Raw genomic sequence first — 23,529 nt, 5'->3', positions numbered from 1 at the left:
CAAACGATTAACTAGTAGCAAAGAATTTGATTCAGATTCTGTAAGCAAGGAATATGATTACACCTGTGCACCGTGCTCATGCATGTAGGGGAGTGGTAGATTGGAGCAAGCTTCCCTGTGGGCTGCAATGGAGGGGAGATGTGCAAAGGCTTCTGGCTACAGGCTCTTTTGTTTGTGGTTCCTTCCTTGATCTTGAACATTCCTTAACAGCACTCCACCACTGAGCCACAGTTTTCACTACCGGCTTTTGGTGCATCAATAGCCTTTTCCAAGAGGTATTGTACCAATTTTAGAATTCCTGGCTACTGTGTTACTTATTCGACAGCTGAATATATGCAGGCTGTGTATTTGGTTGTGGAAGGGAAGAGAAAGTGACTTGAATGATTAATCAACAAACTTTATCTAGTTTATTATGGGTCATCAATAGAGAGTTCAGGTAGAAAGAGTAATGAAAAGTGAAAATGATCAGCAAACATTGTGTGTTTGTTTCAGAGACTAGCATCACCATCAGATTGCTCTTGTGATCATCATCTTTCACAAAGGATGTGCCCAAAGAATGTCCTTGAACATACAACTACTTGTTTACAAAAATAACTTCTAGCTTCAATTGTACATAGGAACATACTTAATTAACATGTTCTCTGCCATGTCGGTCATAATGACCGAAACTGGCATACACCAATCATGCCTTGTTGGTCATCGTGACCAAAACATGTGGCTTTCACTTTGGTGCTCCTAGCGCACCGTCGGTCATGAGTACAACGTTGATGTGCATAAGGTCTAGTGCACATAGAAGTGTTTTTGGCAGATCTATTTTTTTTACCTCAACCTTAACTTCATAACTGAATTTGTGAAATAAAGTCCAATAACCACTTTGGCAAAGGAGGAAGGAATTGGCGAAACCACCCTGGCAGGGAACGAGTTAAAGGGAGGACAAGGCCCTTTGTTTTCCTACTTCACCAAATAACAGATGACATGGTGGGAGATATCCCCAAAGTTTCTGGATGTGTACAGGGTCACTATAAGCAAAAAGTAGGGCATGCTGTCCCAAAATGTAGAAAAAAAACACATCTTCAATGAATGTATTACTAGGAAATGTTAGCAAATAATGTGAAAATAACACATTTTCAGTTCAAAAATTATTATTTAAATGTATACTCGAGTACAAAATTCTGAAACTTTGATTCAATACTAGTACTACCATGCATACCCTGCTTTTTTCCCCCAAACTGGTGCATCAAATTGATCGTTGAATGCTGCAAGGAGATACGGCAGTGTCTGAGGATGATGCAACAGTGGTGGCTTGTCTGTAAGTCGGAAGTGATAGTTTGAAGGTGGTGCACACTGCCTCGTCTCATGGCAAGATGGAAGTGTATTGAATCTATTCATTTTTGTGTGAAGCCTGACAAGTTTGCCACGGAAAACTGCCAAATGCTGTAGCAAGTGCTCAGCGAGAATGCCACGAGTCAAACTATAACATTCAAATGTCATGCTTGCTTCAGAACCTTGTCAAATTTTGATGGAGGATGTCACATCCTGGGTGACCTTCCATCAGTTTGAATGAGAGGATAATTGAAGCGAAAGCTCTGGTCCGAGCAAATCATTGATAGTTAGAGAAATTTCAGAAGAGAGAAGCCTCTCCTTAGGCTCATGTCATCGTATCTTGGAATATGTTGTGTCATCAAAATTAGTACCTCGTCTTACTAGGGAACGGAAAAAAAATCACTGACATTTTTGAAGATCTTTCTGCCAGTGCTGGCAATGATCGGACATTCCTAGCAAGTGTTGTTACTTGAGATGAATCGGGGGTGTATGACTACAACCCAGAGATGATGCAGAAGACATCTTCCTCGCCAAGACTGAAAAAAGTCTGCCAGGAACAATCAAAACTAGTTCTTTTTGATTGTGTTTGCTAACTTTGATTGCTTCGTCCCACCAGGACAACTCATAAATAAGGAATTTAATGCATACAGGATGCTATTCACAGAAAAATACAACAGAAATGGGCCTCTCGAAATTGGCCCATAAGGGTATTCCTGTGGTTCTTCACCCCTCTTATTTGCCTTATCTTAGCCCCTTGGTGATTGAGTAACAGCAGAAGCAAACTACTTTGAGAGTGATACTATCAACTAACATATAAGTCATCCTATGATTTTTAAATGCACTTTCCTTGAATTAAATGAACAAGCCTCATGTATTTCAAGTTGGAGTGCAAGAGATGGATCATTTTTGGCAGGGAGAGGATCAGGATGGGAAGTAAAGAGTTAAGGCTCTTAGGTTGGAAATATTCGCCATTTTTTAAAAAAAATGAAGTTTTTGGTATGGGATATATTAGAGATTTCTAGGTGCTATGAAATTCTCAAATTCTGCACACTATTTCTTCCTTAAGTGATTATATTCACAATTTCTGGAATGAAACATTTTATTTCAAACATTTACAGAAAACTACAGAAATTAAACGCTTTCAATATGAAATTTCCTAACTAAAATTCAGAAGTCGTTTCTTGAAATTGGCATTGGGACAGAAGTTGTTACTTTTCTCCTCAAAGATCTGGGTAAAAACCATGCATGCCCCTAGTTTCAAGCATACTTCCCCAATGAACCAAAATTTTCTCGGAAATGTTCTCATCTGGTTACTTTCTATTTCTCCGTTGAAAGTTCTGTTTTCTTAACTCAAGTTTATGATGCTTAAAATGTAGAATATGTGTGGAGAAACAGAAGTCTGATAATCCTTTGGATGTCTCAAGTGTCTAGTATTTGCAATGGTATATTTGGCTCCTTGCTCATGTTTTGACAGCCTTCGCTTGAATGTTCCACCAAGGTGACCAGTATAACTGGCCATGTCTCCTTGGGATTGTAATTGTTTCCTGCAAGGGATTTAGTGACACTCATGCCCTGGTAGGGTGACCAGATGTCCTCTTTTATCCGGACATGTCCTCCTTTTTAGGTGTCTGTCCGGTGTCCGGGTGGATTTTTTAGAAATCTGTAAATGTCCTCCTTTTTTGGAAAGAGTATAGCATCGGTCATAGCAAATGTGCTGCAAGAATGCTTCCACATAAGACGATCATCATTTAAGGCATATCACTTGGAGCGCATTAAGTATTCAAGCAATGGTCACCTAATATCTGGGAGCTGAACATGATCACTTTCCCGACTGAGTTATTAGTAGAGTGAAGATTTATAGACACTAAAAAAGCTCTGAAATAAGTACCAAAATGATGAAAAGAGGAACTTAAAAAGGCACCCTAAAATTAAAAGGAGAATATTAAAATAGGCAATGAATGTGAACTTATTTCAATTTTCTTCTTACAAATCACAGTTATATACTCTATTGGCACTTCAGTTTATACATAGAAGTGCGCTAACGACTAACAAACTTTTAATACTCTTTAGATCGAAATTCACATTTGCTCGAAATCGTCAGTTAATTAATTCTCACAAAAAGGGCTTGTGCTAACGACTGTGCGAATTTGAACAAATTATGAAAAAACAATTTGCACCATTGTAAAAAAAAAATCAATGTTCCAATTGAAACCCTCAAAACTGGCGAATTCCAGATATCAGTCAGTACAACATCAACAAAAGCCTTCTTCAATATAGGGAAAGCCAAAGACATGCAAAAAAAAGCTGAAGTATGTATGCAAAAATTGCAGAATAGCCATTATTTGGCACGATTAAGCAAAGTAGGCACTAACTCTTAAAATAGGCATTTAGAGGCACTATAAAAATGCGTTTTTGGACTAGAAATACAATGAAACGAACTTTAAACATTAAAGCCTATGTCTTACTACAAAGGAATTAAAAGGGTAAAAAGGCAAAATTCAACACCTTAGACATTACTATTACTGAAAGTTCTAACTCGTTGTTTCGCCCTCTGAGAATGCTGGAACGTATGTAGTTGTCGATTGATTGATTTGGTTTATTTTACTCAGTGACGTGCACTGAGGAGTAGCTAGTCTAGCAATCTCAAATCTCTAATTATTTTCAAATCAAAATATTTATTGTTTTGTTGAAGCCACAGTTCATATGCAACACTTTTTTTTCACGCGCTTCTCGTCACTCGGTGCGTTCAGCGGCCTAGCTCGCTCTTTCTCTGCCTCACAGTTCCAGGTAGAAACGGGTTTTCGAAGGGAAAGGGAAGATTTCTGCCTCTACCTCCCTTGCTCCGTTGCCCCCGCTCCATTGGTTGATAGCCCTGCTTTCAGGTCCTCCAGTCTATCTCCTATAGGACAGAGAGGGGATTGGATTCTCTTCGCTTCCTTTGTAAATCCTCTAAAGAACTAAGGGGAAATTTTTCTGCAGTACTTCTGTTCTCTGTATTTACACGTTGTACAATATGTATGTATATAATATGGAATGTACTTTTATTATTTATGCATTTGGAACGTCTTATGTGCAGACAAAAATGTTAGGCTATGCTTTTTTTTAAAATATGGAATATATAATAATTAATTAACAAATATTTGCTCACGCTCTCTCTTGTTCCCGTTTTAGTATTGTTTTATCTAAATATACTAATCTTTTGGCCTCCAATAAAAAAAATGGATAAGCTAAGCAATCATAAATACGGATGTACTTATTTGGGCAAGTGAACGCGCGTTCTAATTCTTGTTGTTGGTTTAGTTTATTTTACTTCGCTTTTCTGCCACATTTGGTTATCGCAAAAATGAGGATGAGTGATGATATGATGAAAGTGATGAACGGACCTCACAAAGAACAATTCAGGCCGGAATTCGTGAGGAGCGTGCATTCTTGTTCTTATGTGTTGTACTCTACCTGCAGTGAATAATGAAAAAATTAGAAATGAAAAATGTATCCCAGAACTCAAAAAGCCAAATGAATATCATTGAAGAAAGTAGAAAATAGGTTTGTTTAAAGGTGTGTTTTGTTACCCATCGCTTTTTCTAGCTGTATAGATTTAATCGGAATAAGTAAGTAGCTAAGAGCTTGGAAAGTCGTAAGGGACAATCATAAACAGAGAATTCTATGCTCCTGATTTCACAGTGCCCTGCAGATGCACTGGGAGGAAATTATTTGTATTTTCTTCTCTCTTCCATCGCTTTACTTAATTTCTGCCATGACGATGAACGTTGATTAAATTAAACTGGTGAAGATTGGTTGCAAAGAAACACTCATGCAAAGGCCAGGGCTCGAGCCCGGATCCTTCAGTAACGAGATCGTGAGATAGGGAAATTAGGGAAATCAAGCAATGCAAAATTTTTGAAAAAAAAACAACAAAACGTTAATCATATATAAAGATGGTATTTCAAAAATTCAATTGAAAATTACTACTCAGGAAAAATGCAGTTTGCTTTACCGATACCCACGTATCCGAATGGTTAGCGCCTACCTCACATGTTTGTTGTCGGCCGACCTCTGTGGGGGAGTGCAAGCGGTCCCGGATCTGTACCCGATGGAGGTATATAGTGGTTCGGATCCCACAGTAAACTATAGGTCTAGTCCCGATTAGCCTCTCTGTGTATAAAATTGACTTGAAACGTCAAATCAACCAACCGGGGGGGGGGGGGGAGTGGTTACCACAACGCGCTACAACACCAGGAGTTCCGGGTTCGAACCCCTACCTGGACATGGGTGTTCTTTCTGTTTGTCCCTTCATTAATTTTGTCGTATCATCTTCGCGATTAACCAAATGTGTCAAAAAAGCGAATCAAATCAAATCATTCATTGATTGATTGTTTTATTTGGTTTATTTTACTTCGCTTTCCACCATTTTGGCTAATCGCGAAGACGATACGATACAATTGATGAAGGGACACACAAAGATCACCCATTGCCAAGCCGAGATTCAAATCCAACATCTCTGGCTCAGTAGTCAAATCAAATCGTTTGTGATTTTCGAAAGTGGGTGGAAGTTATGTGTACAATTTTTTGTACTCATTCCTAACTTTGCAATTTTTCCTGTATTTGACGTTCTTCTTTTAGGAATACTGGGCCCTAAAAGGGGGGGGATTATGACCCGTTGGGCACGCCACTCATTGCTACCCCAAGTGTCGACGTCACCGCACGTCACTGATTTTACTTCGGTTTTCTTCCACTTTTGGCTAATCGCGAAGATGGGTATGAGCGATGATATGATGATATTGATGAAGGGACACTCGCAAAGAACACCCATGTCCAGGCTGCGATTCGAAACCGAGACCGCTGGCTTTTGTGCTAACCATTCCACTACGGAGGTCGGTCAGTTCAGTTTTTTTTTCGAGTTATACATAGGCGATACAGAAACGCGTAGTGAAAATTTTGATTATTAAGTAATATTTACTTTAATGAAATAACGAAGCGAAAGTGGAAATTCAACAATGATCTTGCAAGAAAATATCAAGAAACGAATATGAGGTAAAGTGTAAAGTGTAAAATAATATTTCTCTACCCAATCTAACTACCTAAAATTTGAATTCGGTTTTTGGAAATAAGTTAAAGCAAATCTTTGTTACATATTCTTTGTCACTTGTTAAATAACTGATTATAGGAGATTGCTTTCGTTGCTTAAAAGTAAGAGGAAGTTATTGAAAGAGATCATCTGAAAAGTATCTGACCAAAATGTTGGTATTTTTTTTATATTGCTTAAATTATGAGTAACAGCAAATGTGTTGCAATTTTTTTGCGGTGTCTCTTTTTTATGACCTTGTCCTCTTCTTTCGCCATGCTCTGTCCTCTTTTTTGAATGTATGTGCCTGGTCACCCTATGCCCTGGACACATGCCATTTTGAATTAACCTTAAGGTGCAGATGAATTGAGGACTAAAAGTTGTTAACGTTGTAAGTGCCAAAAGCGAAAGTGTTGGGAAATTGCATCGTTCAGTACATCAGCCCGTACGAACGTTTACACTAGTGCCTTTTTACACTCCCCATCGAACTACTTAGAGGGCTACCAGCCACTTTTCACGTTTACCACATTATAAAGCATGGCACATTTCATAGTTTAACGTGGAAAACTGTGTTTGAATTCTTGTGGCACTAACAGTGTTTACCAATTTTAGTCTTCAATTGTTTGCATTTCTTGGATAATGGTGTTGGGAAGTTACTAGTTATTTTACAATTACTTTTGATATATTTGAACCATGATGATTAAAATTAAGGTTTGCTGAAAGATGGAAATTTAGTTTCCGTATGTACATTTATAACCCATGGCTCGACAACCCTGGAAGGGCCATGGCCTATCTCTCTACTGCCAGTCTCCCTCCCACAATCCTATGTAGAGATGTGGAGATCTTCAACCAGTAATGGGGTGATGTGGGATCAGCACGTCGAACTCTCAGCAGTTATAGGAGAGTTCCGAGACCGGGTTACGCTACTCACTCGTAGCTCCCCAATTTCCTCACGATGGTGGGTTGCCACTGGTCCTATACACAGGCCGAGAACTCTGGCGGACTCGAACCTATGTCGTCCCACAGTCGGAGTCCAAAGCATAGCATCTTAGACCACATGGCTACAGAGGAGGACCCGTAGGTACACTTGTTTGGACCAATTGTTTTGTGTGACAGAACCTAAAATGAAGCAACCAACAGCTGCTGTTTAATATTGAAATTGAATATAAAATTAGGGGATCGTCATCACTAAGGCTATCTTGCACCCGTCACGTTATACGGGGTGCAGCCCCTTATCATAAATAACATAGTTGTAACGTTGCATAAATAAAATCTTAAAACATTCTGGCTTAGGTTGAAAGCTGAGGTTGTAAACGGGCACTCAGCACACACAAAAACAAAAGACAGGATAACACAGAATTATACTGTCCATAGGGCCAGTTACCAGCCTCGTTAGTCTGCACAAAGCAGTCCAGGGTGTACTACGTTGATGTGAGGCTGACAATTTGGTGTACTACGTGGAAGATCACCCCTTACACGCCTACTATTTAAAATAACTGGAAACGAGTTAACATTTTGAAGTAAATGAAACTATAACTGTGTTACTTTTGAAAAGTAACTTTCCGAGGACTGATAACTGAGAACTAAAAGATATTTGCTTCAACTACTGAAGTTGTATCTTTTTTATTTATTTATTATTATTATTGTTATTATTATTATTATTATATGAAATGCAGGTGAACACCCGTCAAGAATCTGAACGATGCTCGCAGTGGCATAGAGGCCGCCCCCGCAATGGGGGGGGGGGGGGCGCTATGTTCTCTCTCTGTGCTCCTGAAATTGTATATATTCCCAGAAAGTCAACAGATAGTGTCACTTATTTAGAAAGTGATTTACTGCTATTCCTTCTGCCCTGGAATTGGTCCCTACACATTAATATGGGAATAGCGATCGGTGTCTACGCTTGAAGAACAATAGCATGTTAGTACACAAGGTGATACTACACGTGCACGATTCAATCTATCCTATGTAAACAACATGGTGACGAGCCTGGGCTTCACAACCAGTTCTGTAGAAGCAAAATCAAATTATCTTATGCTCATGGGCGTCCGGAAGGGGGGGCCGTTCCCCTCCCCCCTGTTAAATGAAAGTCAACCAAAAGTTATGTATTTCACACATATAATTTCATTTTCGCCACAATAATATGTGTTAATTATTGCATGAACACCATGAATTCAAATTTAAGCAATGTTTTTTTAGGGAAAAGTTGCCTTCGTTTGCCCCCCCTAGAAAAAAAAATCCTTCCTTGCCCCTCCCTGGAAAAAAATACTGTGGACGTCCATCCCTATGCTTCAGTTCATGGAGAATTAAGAACATTTTTCGCTGAATACCAAACAATATACGAAATATTCTGGTGACGGAGGGACGTGTGCTCTGTATTTAACATTTTCCAGAAGAAAATCGCAACCACTGCACCACGATGTCTATTTTTTCGCTTCCAACCGTCAGCATGGAAATCAAAATAAAATAATTCTACCATGTCCTTGAAAATTTCTTCCACTCCCTGCTAGGAGGATCTCTGGAATACTGACTACACGTGAACGATGCAATCTACGTAAACAACATGGTGACGAGCCTGGGCTTCACAACCAGTTCTGTAGAAGCGCAATCAAATTATCCTATGCTTCAGTTCATGGAGAATTGAGAACATCTTTCGCTGAATACCAAACAATATACGAAATATTCTCGTGACTAAGAGACGTGTGCTCTGTCTATTTAACATTTTCCAGAAGAAAATGGCATGGGTTCAGAGAGATAGTGGATGTTACTAAATGTCAACGCACACGAAACCTACGTTATTATTTGCACTCGCAGTAATACAAGAATTACAGCCACATTGAATTGTCCTTCCATGTAGCCTAAATGAAGCCGCCGAACTCTATTATTGCTACATGCTGACTACTATGTTACTCAAGAAACAAGAAAGGGGAACTTCAAAGTAAAACGCAGCGTGTCGCAGTGGTTAGAGCACGTGCTCCATATTCCAGAGCTCCGAGGATCGAATCCAGCAAGCAACGATAACTTTTTCAGTAACCTGCCATCATCCTCGAGATTCGACTGCTTGAATCATCAGGCTACTGTGATAGTGAAGTTTCCGGAGAAGCCAATGTAATGAAGAAACATGTACAGCAGCAATCTAGAAATTGAAATAAGAAGTTCAGGATGATTTGGAATAAAATTATTGCGGTTGCGACGGGGATCGATCATTGGACCTCTCGTACATGGAGCAAGTGCGAAACCACTGCACCACAATTTCTATTTTTTCGCTTCCAACCGTCAGCATGGAAATCAAAATAAAATAATTATACCATGTCCTTGAAAATTTCTTCCACTCCCTTTTGGGATCGATTCTTGGAACTCTGGAATACTGACCACCTACGCTAACCACCGCTCCAAGAGGCCACTAACATAAGACTTGGCATCCAGGGAATCTTCACCTTCACTACAGTCTGGAAAGCGTAATAACTGAATGCTTCAAGTTGTAGGAAAACATTTCAACCCCTGTGGACGCTTGACGATCCTTGGACCGTCGGAATACCAATCATTCACCCAAACCACTACACCACTCTGGCATTTACTTCAAGCTTTGCTCCCTGCTCAAAGCATTTGCCCGTCGTTGTGACTGGTGGTTAGGGACGAACTGATTCTTGTGCAGAGAACTGTTCCACCTCTTGGGTTTGAGCTTTGAGGGAGGAAAGTTATTTTATGTGCAATATTTTCAGTTAGTCAAATCGTAGACATGTCTAGCGACGAAAACTGGTCTTAATGTTTGACGGCTGTGGCTATTTGGCTAGGAATCGGACATTTCTACTTGATAACCACAGTAGGCGCCTTGGGTGGAGCGATCAATTCGTTTTCTCATTCGTTTCTTTTCTCTCTTTCGAATACAAGTGATAGCCAAAACATTCTAATTTGCACCTCAGAAGTTCATAAGGTGAGGTAACCGATACAACAACAGACGCCTACAATGGAAGTTAGAAGTAGCTTCCATTCGTGTGGATAACAAAGGCACATAATTGAGCGAGGAGGCAGATGTGGCGAGAATATTTTCTAGATCCTCTGTGAAGAGGCGGTCACCTTACGACTCCTTTTACCCACCCTAGTAATATTATTATACTAGTCCTTCACCTTAAGTTCATTTCGTGCTGATCTTTCGTCGCCCCCCTCCTTCGTCATCCTTACCTATGTTCGCCCCTGTCTCTCGTCGCCTCCTATCTTTCCTCTCCCACACCGTTCGTCATTCTTATATTTGTTCGCCCCTGTCTCTCGTCGCTCCCCTTCGTTCATTTTTATTTTTGTCCGCCCCTTGCCTCTTATCGCCCCTATAATTCGTCTATCCTAGTTTAGTCACTCGCTGCACTCACCGCTAAGCTTCCTGTTCTCCCATAACGGCAGTTCGTAAAATACCACAATATTAGCTTTATTTCATTTCAACCGTGCATATTATTGAAGAAATAATAAGGGTCTGCCGCCCTCGAGTAGTGGGGCGCCCTCTCCGTCCCTCTTTTGTATGTTTCTTAATTGACACTATGTGTGTTATGGTACATTTCATTCCAACTGTGTAAATTATTTATCAATACATGAACTAATAAAATATGTCCTCGGTGGAAGTAGCCCCTTCCGCCCCCCCCCTTTAATCTGCCTTTGTTGGCGCATCACATGCACCAAGGACGACTTAGAGTCCATGGATTCCTGTAATCTCACTTAAACCACAGGAAATAACTATTAAATAAAAGTTCACTTTTGTTGTCAATCGTCAAAATTTTCTTCCTATTTTATGCAGGGAATACAAACCATTTTTTTTCAAATACCCCGTAATTTTGTTCTTTATGGGCACACTTTCTTACACATGAAATTTCATCGCAATCAAATGGTGCTAACCCGTGCCGACTTGATCTTCAGATTTGAAACCCTTAACTGGAAGTTATTAGACATTAATCAAATAACAGTCTAAAATTAAAAGTAAATAGTACAAAGCATTTTTATTAAATTTGATATACATTTCGACACTTCAAATGATTACATTAGCGTTTACACAACTACGCTCGCAGCCGCATTTCTAAGTCGGCAAGGGTTAAAATTCTTCGATTGGCAAGAAATTCAGCTCCAGAGCTGTTTAGAGCATATAAAACAACATTATTAGGTATGCATTATAAAATTTAAAAGTAGAAATATAAGGTGCGCCATAATGCAGATATACGAGTTTGGAAGCTTCCCAACACATCTAAAGTTTTGTCTCACAACATGGTCGAAAACTGATGATGTATCTTGTAATCACTTTTTTATCCACCCACCATATCTATCATTTACTCACATGAGAAGCACTCCTACTGCAGCTCTAGGTATGTTCCTTGGAACATTTCCTGCTGTCTTAGCACATTTTTCATCCTTATGATTTGATATTAGCCAGTCAGTCGACACAGTCATTGACATATCAAAACAGTAGCTTGTGTTGAACACGAAATCAGAACTATCAATGAATAACAATTATTCTCTTGTTAATTAGGGTCACAATATTTTGTTTCACACTTCAGAAGCCACACACGGATTTTCTCAGTGTAAAACAAAAAATTTCGGAAGGTTCTTTTACCCCTTTGTATTAGTATGTGCCTGATATAAATACAGATCAACAATCTGTTTCAATGATAATTTTTGTGAGTGGAAATAAGCAGGTTAGTTAACTGTTACTTAAATGTTCTGTGGAAGGAAATACAGTTAAACAAAACAGGTAAATTTTTTACTGTTGAACCAGTTATATGCATACATTTCATTCCCTACAAGTTAACAAGATTGTACAAGAATTTAATTTATTTTTCAAACACTTTTTAAAAACTAAAATATTTTCACATATTGTAGAGATGTTGAACACAATACTTTGTATTATTTTTCATAATATTTTACTGTTTTACTGAGTAATATATATTTGTGTATGTGTTTTATTATTATTATTATTATTTTAAGTTTTAACAAAGTTTGGAAATCACTTTTCTACTGACTTCAAACAAGGATTGAAGTTTAAAAAAAAGTAGGTAACATCTGAAATGCGTACATTCTTGATCAGTCATTCTTACTGTGAAGATATGATATATATGTCTTTCCATCTGAATGCCTTCATAGAAGTTTATTTTCAGTTAAAGCCATTGAACTTATATCAAATGTTTCACATGTAGAAACATGCATAACTGATAACTTATGATAGGAAAAGAGATGCAGTACATAGATTACACACACATGGGACAAATTTCACATATTTCAAACTATATAATGCTAATTATGGAGCACCATAAAAGTGCTTCACACTGCTCTATATGGATAAAACAACAAATTTATGTTCAATAACATTTTTCAACTCTACAGAACACTATGCATAAAAATAATTTATTTGAAACAGTCAAGTAAAACTTTGCAACACCATAGATTCTCTGCTTATCTCAGAAAGACAAATTTACAGTTCAGTTTTAAATTATCTCTTTATAAACATGAAACAATGTAATCTCGCTTTAAAAATATAATAAAATAGTAAAACAGCCATGTTACGATTCAAAGCTGCATTTCAGCTTCAAGGTTTGTTTTAACATATATGATCCCTCTGAAAGTGAAGAATAATAGTTTACAATGATTGCATTAAAATATGTTTGAAACAAATTGTTTACAATAAATACATAACTTCTTCAAAATTCTCACTGTGCTGTCACGTTACAAAATTTCAATAGCTTTGTAGACTATACTATGACCAAGGTGAAAATCTACTGCCAGTTGACTAATTTTCCAATTTTTTTTTTTTTGATTCTCTTAGAGCCAATTATCTGTATTTGTGCTTGTGAAGCCTGGGGAGGCAAAATTTGAAATGTAAAAATCTCAACGCATTTGCCCGTTGCCTTTACTTTGTAAGGATAGGATCCAATTTTTTAAAATCTTAATTAGAAATATGTTTAATGTTAATAATTATATCTACATATATACGTATGCTGTATATGTCTGTGTATGAATGTGTGTATGTTTGCGTTTCATGTTGATAATAGTTTTATATATATATATATATATATATATATATATAGATATTCTTCTCTACCATACAAAAAGGCATTTCATTATCTAATTGGTCCTCATTAAGTCACTGTCACCCGTTTAGTAAAAGATGAGCAGTTCTGCAATTCTACTTCATACATAGATATATATGTATATATATATCATTAGTTGGCAAATGAACAACATTAGATGTTGTTAACACTAAACCCTTGTAATATGGATTTTTGTATCTTAATTAAGCTAATGAGATTCTGGTTTATGGTATGCGAAACTATGCACTATTATTGTATGTGAGTTGTTGAATTTTAATAGCTTTTCTTATCTACAGCACTTTATATTCCCTTATACGGTATATTAAATATCAGCAATGCTATTTCCTGGAAGCAGAATTTATGCTCAGTCTGGAAGTTTTAACATGGAAGAAAGCAATTCACTTGACAGTCCTTTCACAACATCTTTTGCAGGTCTGTATTATTCTTTTAGTATTCCTATTTGTGTTATTTGTCAATATCAACAAAATATGTTGTGAAGAACTGTACAAGTTTTGACACTACGCAGAGGTGTATGGCAGTATAAAATCCTGCTAGAAGTTTAAGAGGAAGGAATCTACCTTTTTTATATCACCACTATTTTTTGTATTTTTTTAAAAAAAAGATAGTCACATGGTAATCATCATGAAAACATCATGTTAAAAAGAACTATAATGGTATGTCTACATGGACGAATGTTTCCCCCACTAATATCTCAATATTATATTTATAGTACTGAGAATTAATACATTGGAATATCCAAAAGCAACAGAATCACTGGACGAGTATGTATTCAAGAGAAAGAAAGAAGATGTAAAAAAATAAATTAAAACAACTATTACATCAGCCAAAAAGTAATTCATGGTTGTCCAGTAGTATTGGATTAATGTTCAAAACAATTATTAATACCTTCCTCCTTTTCGGCGATTCTGTTTTCTTTTCTTGCATGTGATTCTTAAAGTTGTGTTCAGTTCTGTGTTGGTTGCCTTCAATCCTTTGTTCAGTGATCAGACAATGATTCAGGAAATAAATCACATTTTTCAATACACTGACAAGTTCTTCAAGCATCACAATATTATTTTCATGATTTTGAAACTAAAGCCATAATAATCTTTGTTTGTTAACAATGGAGTCAGATCACCTCCTAGTTTATGATTCTAAAGAATATTTGATGTATCCTCACCGGCCACACGAATAACGGGTAGCCCCTCGTGATGAACATCGACTGCCTCTTCCTCAACATCCCTGGACCCAGAGGAAGAGTAAGGAAGCACATACTCTTCATCTATGCTGTCTTGTGGAGACAGCTTTCGCCTCATAGCCGCAGGCTCATGCTCAGGATGGTGTCTATGATGGAGCCGTCTGTAGTGAAATCGCTGACGGCCCCTACTATCTTGTTCATACACAGGATCACACCTACTGAATTCTCGAAAAAGAGCATCTGATTTTTCATCTACACTGTAGTCCCGAGCTGTGTAGATCGTATTGTAGCGATTGTAACGGAGGTAACGTGAAAGAAGAACAGTTTTGTTAGCACTTCTAGAACCCGGCGTCACTACTGTTGTTCCCGCGGCCGCTCCAGTAGTAACAGCCTGGAGCATTCCGAGTTCATCGTGGGACTCGGCCCCCGAAAATTGATCTGATTTTGAGTCTGTCTCGAACTCATTTACACTGTCAATAAAAACTTTGTCTAAATTTTGCCTCTCGCGACCAAACTCCCTTCTCTTCTTAGAGGCGGAGCGATTGTTTGAAGATGTTTTGTGCCGCAATGGCTTGTCCCAAGGGGGCGGGGTTTCTGTAGGCGGGGAAGACTGTAGGCTCACACCCTCATCTTCTAAGTCCATCTCCATTTCTATTTCTCTCTCCGCTTCACCTTCACCACCAACCAGTTCTTCAAGCTCTGCACTGTCTGATGCTACAAAATGAATCTGTTTCCTGCTTAGTTTGGGTGGAACCGTGTTCTCGAAGCTCTTGTAACCACTGTCTGCTCGTATCTGCTGTAGTTTGTGGGCTTGACTATCTCCCGTACTGTCAGTGTTGTCTGTTGTGCTCTCAAAACTTGTTGTTACCTACATAAGAAGAAAAAGGTTTAATAAATAATATTTTTTCATGACATCTCAGTATAGCGATGAGAAAGAAAGTGATAACATTCATCTACAAGTAACACGTATTTACAATAAGACTAATTTTAAGGAGAGTAATTGCAAACAGATTCTCAGATACAATTTAAAATAGAAGTACAAAAATAAAAATAATAAAACTTTCAACATTAAACTCTGTGGAAAAAACTTTTAAACCTTTGTTGGAACAAAACAATTAACAGCAAGAAATTCTGCAACAGATATGTTAACATTCCATTCTTTGATTACATTTCAAAATTTAGGTCCGTTAACTTACACATTTCTACTTTTATAAATACTGAAATTTAAAATATTTGGAATGAAGTTTTACATACAATTTATATAACATGGGAAAGTCTACAAGTATCATGTTCCACAAAATGTCCTGTCATTTTTTAGGGAATAATAAAAGACAGCTAACTCTGACCAGGAGAAGCTTTCTATTCCATAAAATAATATCCAGTGCAATTGGTATCTTTCTACCAACACCCCACAATATCATTTATACCTTTCGCGAAGAAGTATAAAAGTTCAGTTTCCGCATCATGTCTGTTTTGGAACGTTTACAGCATACGATGGTCCAAGGACAAAAAAAGGTGCTACTCTGTTGTGGAAAGGTCTGGTGAATAGGGTAGATGTGGCAAAATCTCGTCCTTTCTGCAGTATGGGGAACGGGGGGCCTAGCGTCATCCACGAGCAACACGAGTTTGTGCCGATTTGCTAGGGCAGGTTACTTTTTGCACAGTGAATTATGAGATCATTGGAGCTGATTGCTGCACACACTGCATTGGCCCTTTCACCCTCTCCCAGCAGTTAGTAGTGTTTTGTGCCACGCACTGTCCAAAACACAGTAAGAAGCTTTTTTGGTATTTATCTTGGTCTCAGATAACACATTAAGCTTGCTTGAAAGTCGAAACGTTCTTGTCATGCTTTGAAGATTGTTTTCACATGCTTAAGCTTACAGCAAATTTGAATCAAGGTAGTTACCATGGATCACACTTGGCAGCAGAAATGCCAAGTGATGCTTCCTGTGCTTGTCTGTGGAAGCTAAAATCTCACTTCGTGAAGAATGTGATACAAGAAGAAGCTCACACTAAGCATGCCGTATCAAGCAAACTTTGAGAATCTATGTTAAGCTTGAGTGCTCACTGGGGTAGTTCACCGGGAGCCAGCCATTGGTAATGATCGTATGTTGTTCTACACGAATGCCATTTTTAATAACAGGTAATGCGATCCAATAGGTCCTCCTTCTCTTTTCTCATGAGCAAAGAAGAGGAAATGGTTTGGCAGTTTGTGAGTGACCCATTTGTTCAGTTTCCCCACCTTTCCAATCTTGTAAAGATGAAATCTGGCAGCAGATTCCAATGTTCCTAAGGTTTTTACAGAGACTGTTGAAGACCTGACACAATCAGCCTTCGAGGCTGGTTGTCATCCACCAGTTGCAGTCTTCCAAAGTTTCCTCAACAATTGCCATTCAAACATCAAGTACTATGGGGATAGAATAATATGGCTGCCCTCCACTCCTGGACATCCTAAGACGCCGCAAACTGGATAGCACATTCGGACATAGTGTGTATAAAAAAACAACGCTTACAGACTTCTACCTAAATGTCCATAGTTTCTATCACAAGGCACAGCATCTCGCCGTCCTGAACACACTGGCACACAGGGCAGTAACAATTTCAGACCGGGGAAAATTTACAATCCGAATTCACCCATCTTACAACCACGCTACAACAGAATGGATACAACATCAGAGATATCAACAGGATACTCATCAAGGCAGTTACATCTTAGCAGAGACCAGACGCGGACAGCGTGGTTCTTAGACGAGCCGATTCTTCACAACCCGGGCAGGCCGAACATGGGAACGCGCCCACTGCAAGTATGGATCCATCAGCTACAGACCCTCTGTTTGCAGCATCACAGGAGAGGAACATCCCAGTGCAACGGTTTTACCGTTCATTGGAGACCTCTGGGAAATTAGGTAGAATTCTCGCCAGGTACGGGTAAAGACCACCTAAGACCAAAGCCCTACTCCGCCCAGTGAAAGATGACTTGTAATTCCATACTCTAGGAGAATACCTCATACCACAAACAGGACGCACCATTGAACAGTGAAGCAATGAACATCAACGCAACATCAGACTATTCCAACCAGAAATATCAGGACTAGCACAACACAACATCACCGAGGGCCACAGAATTTTATTTTCAGACATCAAAATCATAGCCAAATGTACCAGTTACCGGGACAGAAGGGTAAAGGAAGTCATAGCCTTTTTCCGAGAATACATGAATCTGAACAGGGACGTGGAACTAAAGCTCAGACTCGCCTGGAATCCACTTCTCCGTAAAAGCACGACATCAGCCAATGGATCCAGAGCGAACCAATCACAAAATCCGTCTCTTAATACACACATTTTTAACCTCGCACTTGTCTCTTATCAACATTCCCTGAAGATGAGAGCTGAAGCTAACGCCGATTTAACCGGGTTGGTAAACTGAGAACAATTGTTCGAATCACGTCGCCAGGAAAGCTACAATTCCGGACCAACACCTGTTTCATAATATTTCTGTAATTGCTCGGCTTTTGCTATCAGTTCGCCATGCTTTGGCTTTGGTATGCAGACGTGGTTAGGTAAGCAAGTCAGGTTTGATGACACCCAAAGTAAATAGTAATTTCGTTCTATCCACGGGTTTTTCGACCATTGCTCCGCCGTGTTGGACTTCCAGTAAGACCCGTTTCACCTCTTAACTCATGCGTACGTACAGTGCAATCTCAACTATTAGGCCAACACCACAGGACTAGGGAATAAAAACTCGCAGTAAGAAAGACATTGATATTTACTTTGTGGTATGGAGCATCAAACAGAAGTTATTAATCGAGAACTACTGCATGTTAGCCAACTTAAAAACCTTTCACCTTATAATATTTAGGTGGCATTTTCTTCTCTGCTCTGCAGTACTGGACAAATTACTACCTTTATTGTTTTACATATACATATTTGAGTATGTAAAAGGTATGGCAAGGCCCCCCCTAAAGGCTTGTTCACCCCCCTTCTGCACTGCGGTGTCTTGCGGTTTACAGATCCGGCATTCTTGCACACTAACGATGCTCTGGCACCTGAACCCATAGCTAGTATAATCCTTTGTGGGACTTACGTTGGGACCTATCCATACGTGTTTGTGATTGTACGTTCATCATTTTCATTGTATCACCACTTCGCGATTATCCTAAATCGGCAGAGAAGCTAAGTAGAATATAACAAATCGGAAAAAATCAGTAACGTCTGTAATATTCCTGCTCAATGTACTCATACTTGTTGGTTCAATTGTTTATGAGTAGGGGGCGGATTTTTGCATATTTGTATGTGTTTTTCCTTAAGGAAAATTCATATGCTCTCAACGGATTTATCCATTTCACTTGATGTGGATTACTCTGGTAAAGTTTTATAGTGCATATAAATGCATATTTGGGACGTTAGTGCATATTTTAGCTTAATGTGCATATAATTTACATATATTGGGAGTAACTTTCATGTAATTGTTCGTTTCAGGTGTGTCTGCTTCATTTCCCCCGTTCTTTGAATCAGCATTAAAAAAATTGGCAAGAACATTCCAAAACTCATCTCATAGTGCTGCAGGTGGTCTGGTTGCGAAGATAGAGAAAACCCACTCTTTCGTCAACCAATGACCTTTCAGATGGAAATTTGTCTAAATGCAAATTTACCATGCTCAAGCAGAAGATTTTAGGAAAATCTTTGGACCTAAAAGGGATGAGGAGACAGGTGAGTGGAGAAGGTTACATAATTTAGAACTACATAATTTGTATTCATGTCCAGATATTATTAGAATAATTAAATCAAGAAGGCTTAGGTGGGCAGGCCATGTGGCACGAATGGGAGAGGAAAGAGGAGTTTACAAGGTTCTTGTTGGGAAACCTGATGGTAAGAGACCTGTAGGAAGGCCAAGACGAAGATGGAGGGACAACGTTGAGATGGACCTAAAGGAAATCGGTAGGGATGGAAAAGAGTATATAGATCTTGCTCAAGATAGGGACAGATGGAAGGCCTGTGTTGCTGCAGCCATGAACCTTCGGGTTTAAGAAGGCTAGAGAGTTAGTTAGTTAGTTAGTTCAAGCAGAGCTTTCATTTTTGGAAATCATTTGTTTCCTGGATAGGCCTGGACACTGTGATTTTTATAAACTTATGTTAATTTTTGCGAACAATGCTGCTGTATAACCTAGTGAAAGTTCATCCTGTTATTTGTGTACAAAATAGGAAGACAGTAGAAACTAGGGAATTATAAGTCAGATGATGAAGATATGCACTATGAGCGTATTTTATTCTTAAATTAGACATAATAAAAAATACAATAACTTTTTCGATTATATCTGTCAATGGATTGCAGTTAAATATTCAAACAACATACTAGTGAGGATTAAAAATGATTTTTGGGCCATTTTCTTCAGGAAAGTAGTAGTGATCTGAAGTACTAATTTTACTATTAAAGTAATTGGAAGGAGAAAGATGGCAGTCTGATAGAAACTGAGATAGCGTCCGTGGGATTTGTGCACTTATTGATATATTTAATGCCGTTTTTATGGACGTATAACACGGTCCCTGGTTTTGATAAGGAAAATTGTCACAATTATATCTCGTATATAATCTGCAACACAATTTATGTTTAAAAAATGCTTTTCTTATTCTTTGGTCTATCTTTGTGCATAATTATCCATTAAATCTCACGCGATAAATAGAGTTTGTTCGACTTCCATGTTACGGTAGGTGCGAACCACAGATTCATAGTGCAGACGGTTTGCTGCCCGAGTTGAATATCTGTCTATAATACATTTATTTCTGTGCGAACTGTATCGCCACCAACCACACGTTAAATGTTTCAATCCAGCATTGCTTCCTTTGAACTAGATCTTAAGGTGATGGATTCACATTCCGAGCGTTTGCAGGTTGAATCCGCACACTAGGCCATCCAGACCATTGATGTATGTCTGTAGTTGTACCATGTACAATTTATGATTGTGTTGTTGAATCAAAATGCAATTAATCTGAATTTTAAATGAAGCATTAAAAATATGGTAAAATTTCGTTAATAGTTTTGAACGGACAAAGATTATTTTTTTCTTCCTTTGCCCATACAATCTCACGTAGTTTTGCGATAACCCTATAGCAACATCTAGGATTCATGGCTGTGCAAATCATCCAAATACATTATTTTATGCGTGTGGAAAGTTCCCACCGAAATCTCGGGGAAATATGCGTCGAATCAAATTCAATACATATTATACTTTGTGCATTAGATGAAAATATGATTCCATTAGACTAAATTGAAACTTCACAGACACCACACTTGATTCAGCAAGTTGAATGCAATTATTTAGCTCACAGCCTTAGTCAGGTCTCAGCACTCGCAAGCAATGTGATGTCATAGGAACTTGGGAGACCTTCCACAATAATCCAACTTTCAGCACAAGCTAAGGAAAAAAACAGATTTGGCATCCAATTTTTACGTAAATAAAAAAGAAACTTAATATAGGAATTGGAATATGAGCAACTCGCCCTATTTGTGGAGAGCGCTCTTCGTATGCACGCGTGGAACACAGCAAGCAGCGGAAAGGAGGGAGCAGCTTGATAGAGACTTATGGAACAGCGTGTGAGATAAAACATCCAATTTTGTAAGACTTCTAGAGACAAACTCGATAACATTTCAGTATTTTAGCATCCTAGACTTCAAAACTAACAATTCATCTTATAATAATAATAATAATACAACTAATCCACTGAAGACGATACCGGTAGTTCCTCATTACTATTCCTATTTTCGTTATTTTATCTCGCTTTTCTACCTCTTGGCTTATTTGCGACGATGATGAATAGTGAAATAAAATATGGAGTATGCCTAGGTACACAATGACACATCCACGAAGCCGCTTCGGTAGCCAAGAGAAATTACTGACAGGACCCTTGTATTTGCTCTAACCACTCCAACAGATGCTGACGAAAATATATTTGCAAAACACAGGCTAACTTTGAATTTCTGAGAATCAACATCTGCGTTTTACTTCCCCTACCCCTTTTTAAGACTCCCTAAAAAAAACACGGAGCATTTATCAAAGTAATTAATGCAAATAATTCTTTTGCAAAATTGAATTATTAAAATGCCTCACTTTCCTCCAAATTTTAGTATGAGAAATTCCTTTCCTTTCCGCTAAAAATATGCTTCATTGACAGCCATCTGCTAACCACAATTCTGTTGAACGTGCGGAATATGCTTTCCCCTCCCTCCTCCCACTTTGAGTGTGTGTGTGTGTGTAACTCATAGCAGCTTCCGTGTATTTGTCTATGGCAACGCTGCACCCCCTCCCTCTTACAACGATAGTTTTTAACCTTTAAGTGGGTATGTGGAGTGGCCACAACACCCCAGTTCTAAAATTTGTTAAAAAAAATAGTCTTAAAAGTTGGCAACACTGTTCATATTTCCGTTACCTTCATGTTTTTTTTACTCCTTGAGAGGTAGGTCTTTTAGTCGCCTGATTGTTGTGCGCTGGTCCACAATAACAAAGAGCTCCGCTTTCTGGGGTGTTATCAGCACCCCACCTACCTACTTGCGTTTTTTTTTTTAAACTTTATTTTGCTCGAGTGTTGCAATACTTATGGCTTTTCTTTTCTTCGAAATGGAATACAACAAAGAACAGGAACATGTCAAAAAGCTATTAGAGTTATTGGACGTGGTTAGTAGTGCAGAAGAAAAAAAATAAAAAAATATAATAAAATAAGGAAATGTCCCTATAAAATAGAAAGAAAAAGGAAAATTATAAAAATGTCCTTAAAAAGTTTCAAATTTAGTTATTTTCATTATTCGCAATCTTACAACCGTACAAATAATGTAAAATTACATATATTACAATATTATAGCACGCTTAGATATCTCCTATTGTTTCAATCGCATGTGTTTTCCTAGTTGAGTCTTTTTCGCCAAACGAAACAGACACAGCTAGGAAAGCACATGCGATTGAAACAGAAGATGTGTCAAAGCCATTCGGCAGCGTGCGTAGCCGAAGTCATCTGCATCGGGCGACACTTCTAGGAAAACGTGCCTTAACCTTGTTTGCACCGAGTTCCACGTGTGCATACAAGAGCGCTATTTCACAAATTATGCGAGGTGCTTAGTCCTGGTGTAACGTGCGGAACGAACCCGAGATCTCTTGATTACAAGGAGATGGGATTGCCTCTACACCATCGGGAGCCCCCCCCCTGAATAAAAGAAGGAATATCCTACAATTAAAATAATTAAAATTTTAATTTTATAGAAGTTTCTCCTCGGAGAGAGAAAATAATATTTAAGTGGTTCCATTTTTGAAACTCGTATTCAATACACATTGGTACCTGTGATACTTTTTTTAGCAGCCTCCATTGATGCTTCGCTATTGCAACACAGATCCGAGTCGATTTTGAAAACCCAGATACTTTTAGCAACATGAATTTATGATTTTAGAAATACTTAAAATAGTTATAAATGTAAAAATGCAACTCAACCTTCAAAATAACCATATTTTCCACAAAAATATTCATAAATTCACTTCCACGAAAATCAGAATATTTTTCAGTAAAGATATTTTATTCTTTTATATAATCTTAATACAAAAAAAATAATAAAAGTTTCATATTTTGTATAATTCCCAGGATGTCTGGAGTCAGCTTCAAGGATGGCCAAATTCTGAACCTGAAATATTCGGGTTCCGGGTAAAAATGGATACGGGTATCCGATTTTCTTTTACATATCCGGGTACACGGTTCTCAACAGATCCACATCCAAATCTTTCAGAACCAGTTAACCCGAATCTGAAAATTTCTGACTATCCCTAGACTCGAGTTGTATCAGTCGACATTTCGTATCCCTCACAGGGACACCAAAACTCAGGAATGGCATTGGGGTTCAGTTTCAG

General features: G+C 38.3%; 1 protein-coding gene across 3 annotated transcripts in view; it reads right to left on the bottom strand.

Annotated features, from left to right (window-relative positions):
* Positions 1-12,182: 12,182 nt before the first annotated feature.
* The window catches only part of LOC145983943 (uncharacterized), a 305,676-nt gene continuing 294,329 nt past the window's right edge, over positions 12,183-23,529 (bottom strand). For all 3 annotated transcript variants that reach the window (XM_083117135.1, XM_083117136.1, XM_083117137.1), the window contains one exon: positions 12,183-15,512. In XM_083117135.1, the coding sequence (XP_082973261.1) occupies positions 14,601-15,512 (912 nt within the window). In that variant the 3' untranslated portion in view covers positions 12,183-14,600. The remainder of the gene's footprint in view (positions 15,513-23,529) is intronic.

The sequence above is a fragment of the Lepisma saccharinum genome, chromosome 2, assembly GCF_977018435.1.
Source record: "Lepisma saccharinum chromosome 2, izLepSacc3.1, whole genome shotgun sequence".
Lineage (NCBI taxonomy): Eukaryota > Metazoa > Arthropoda > Insecta > Zygentoma > Lepismatidae > Lepisma > Lepisma saccharinum.
This window is presented reverse-complemented; position numbering and strand designations above follow the sequence as displayed.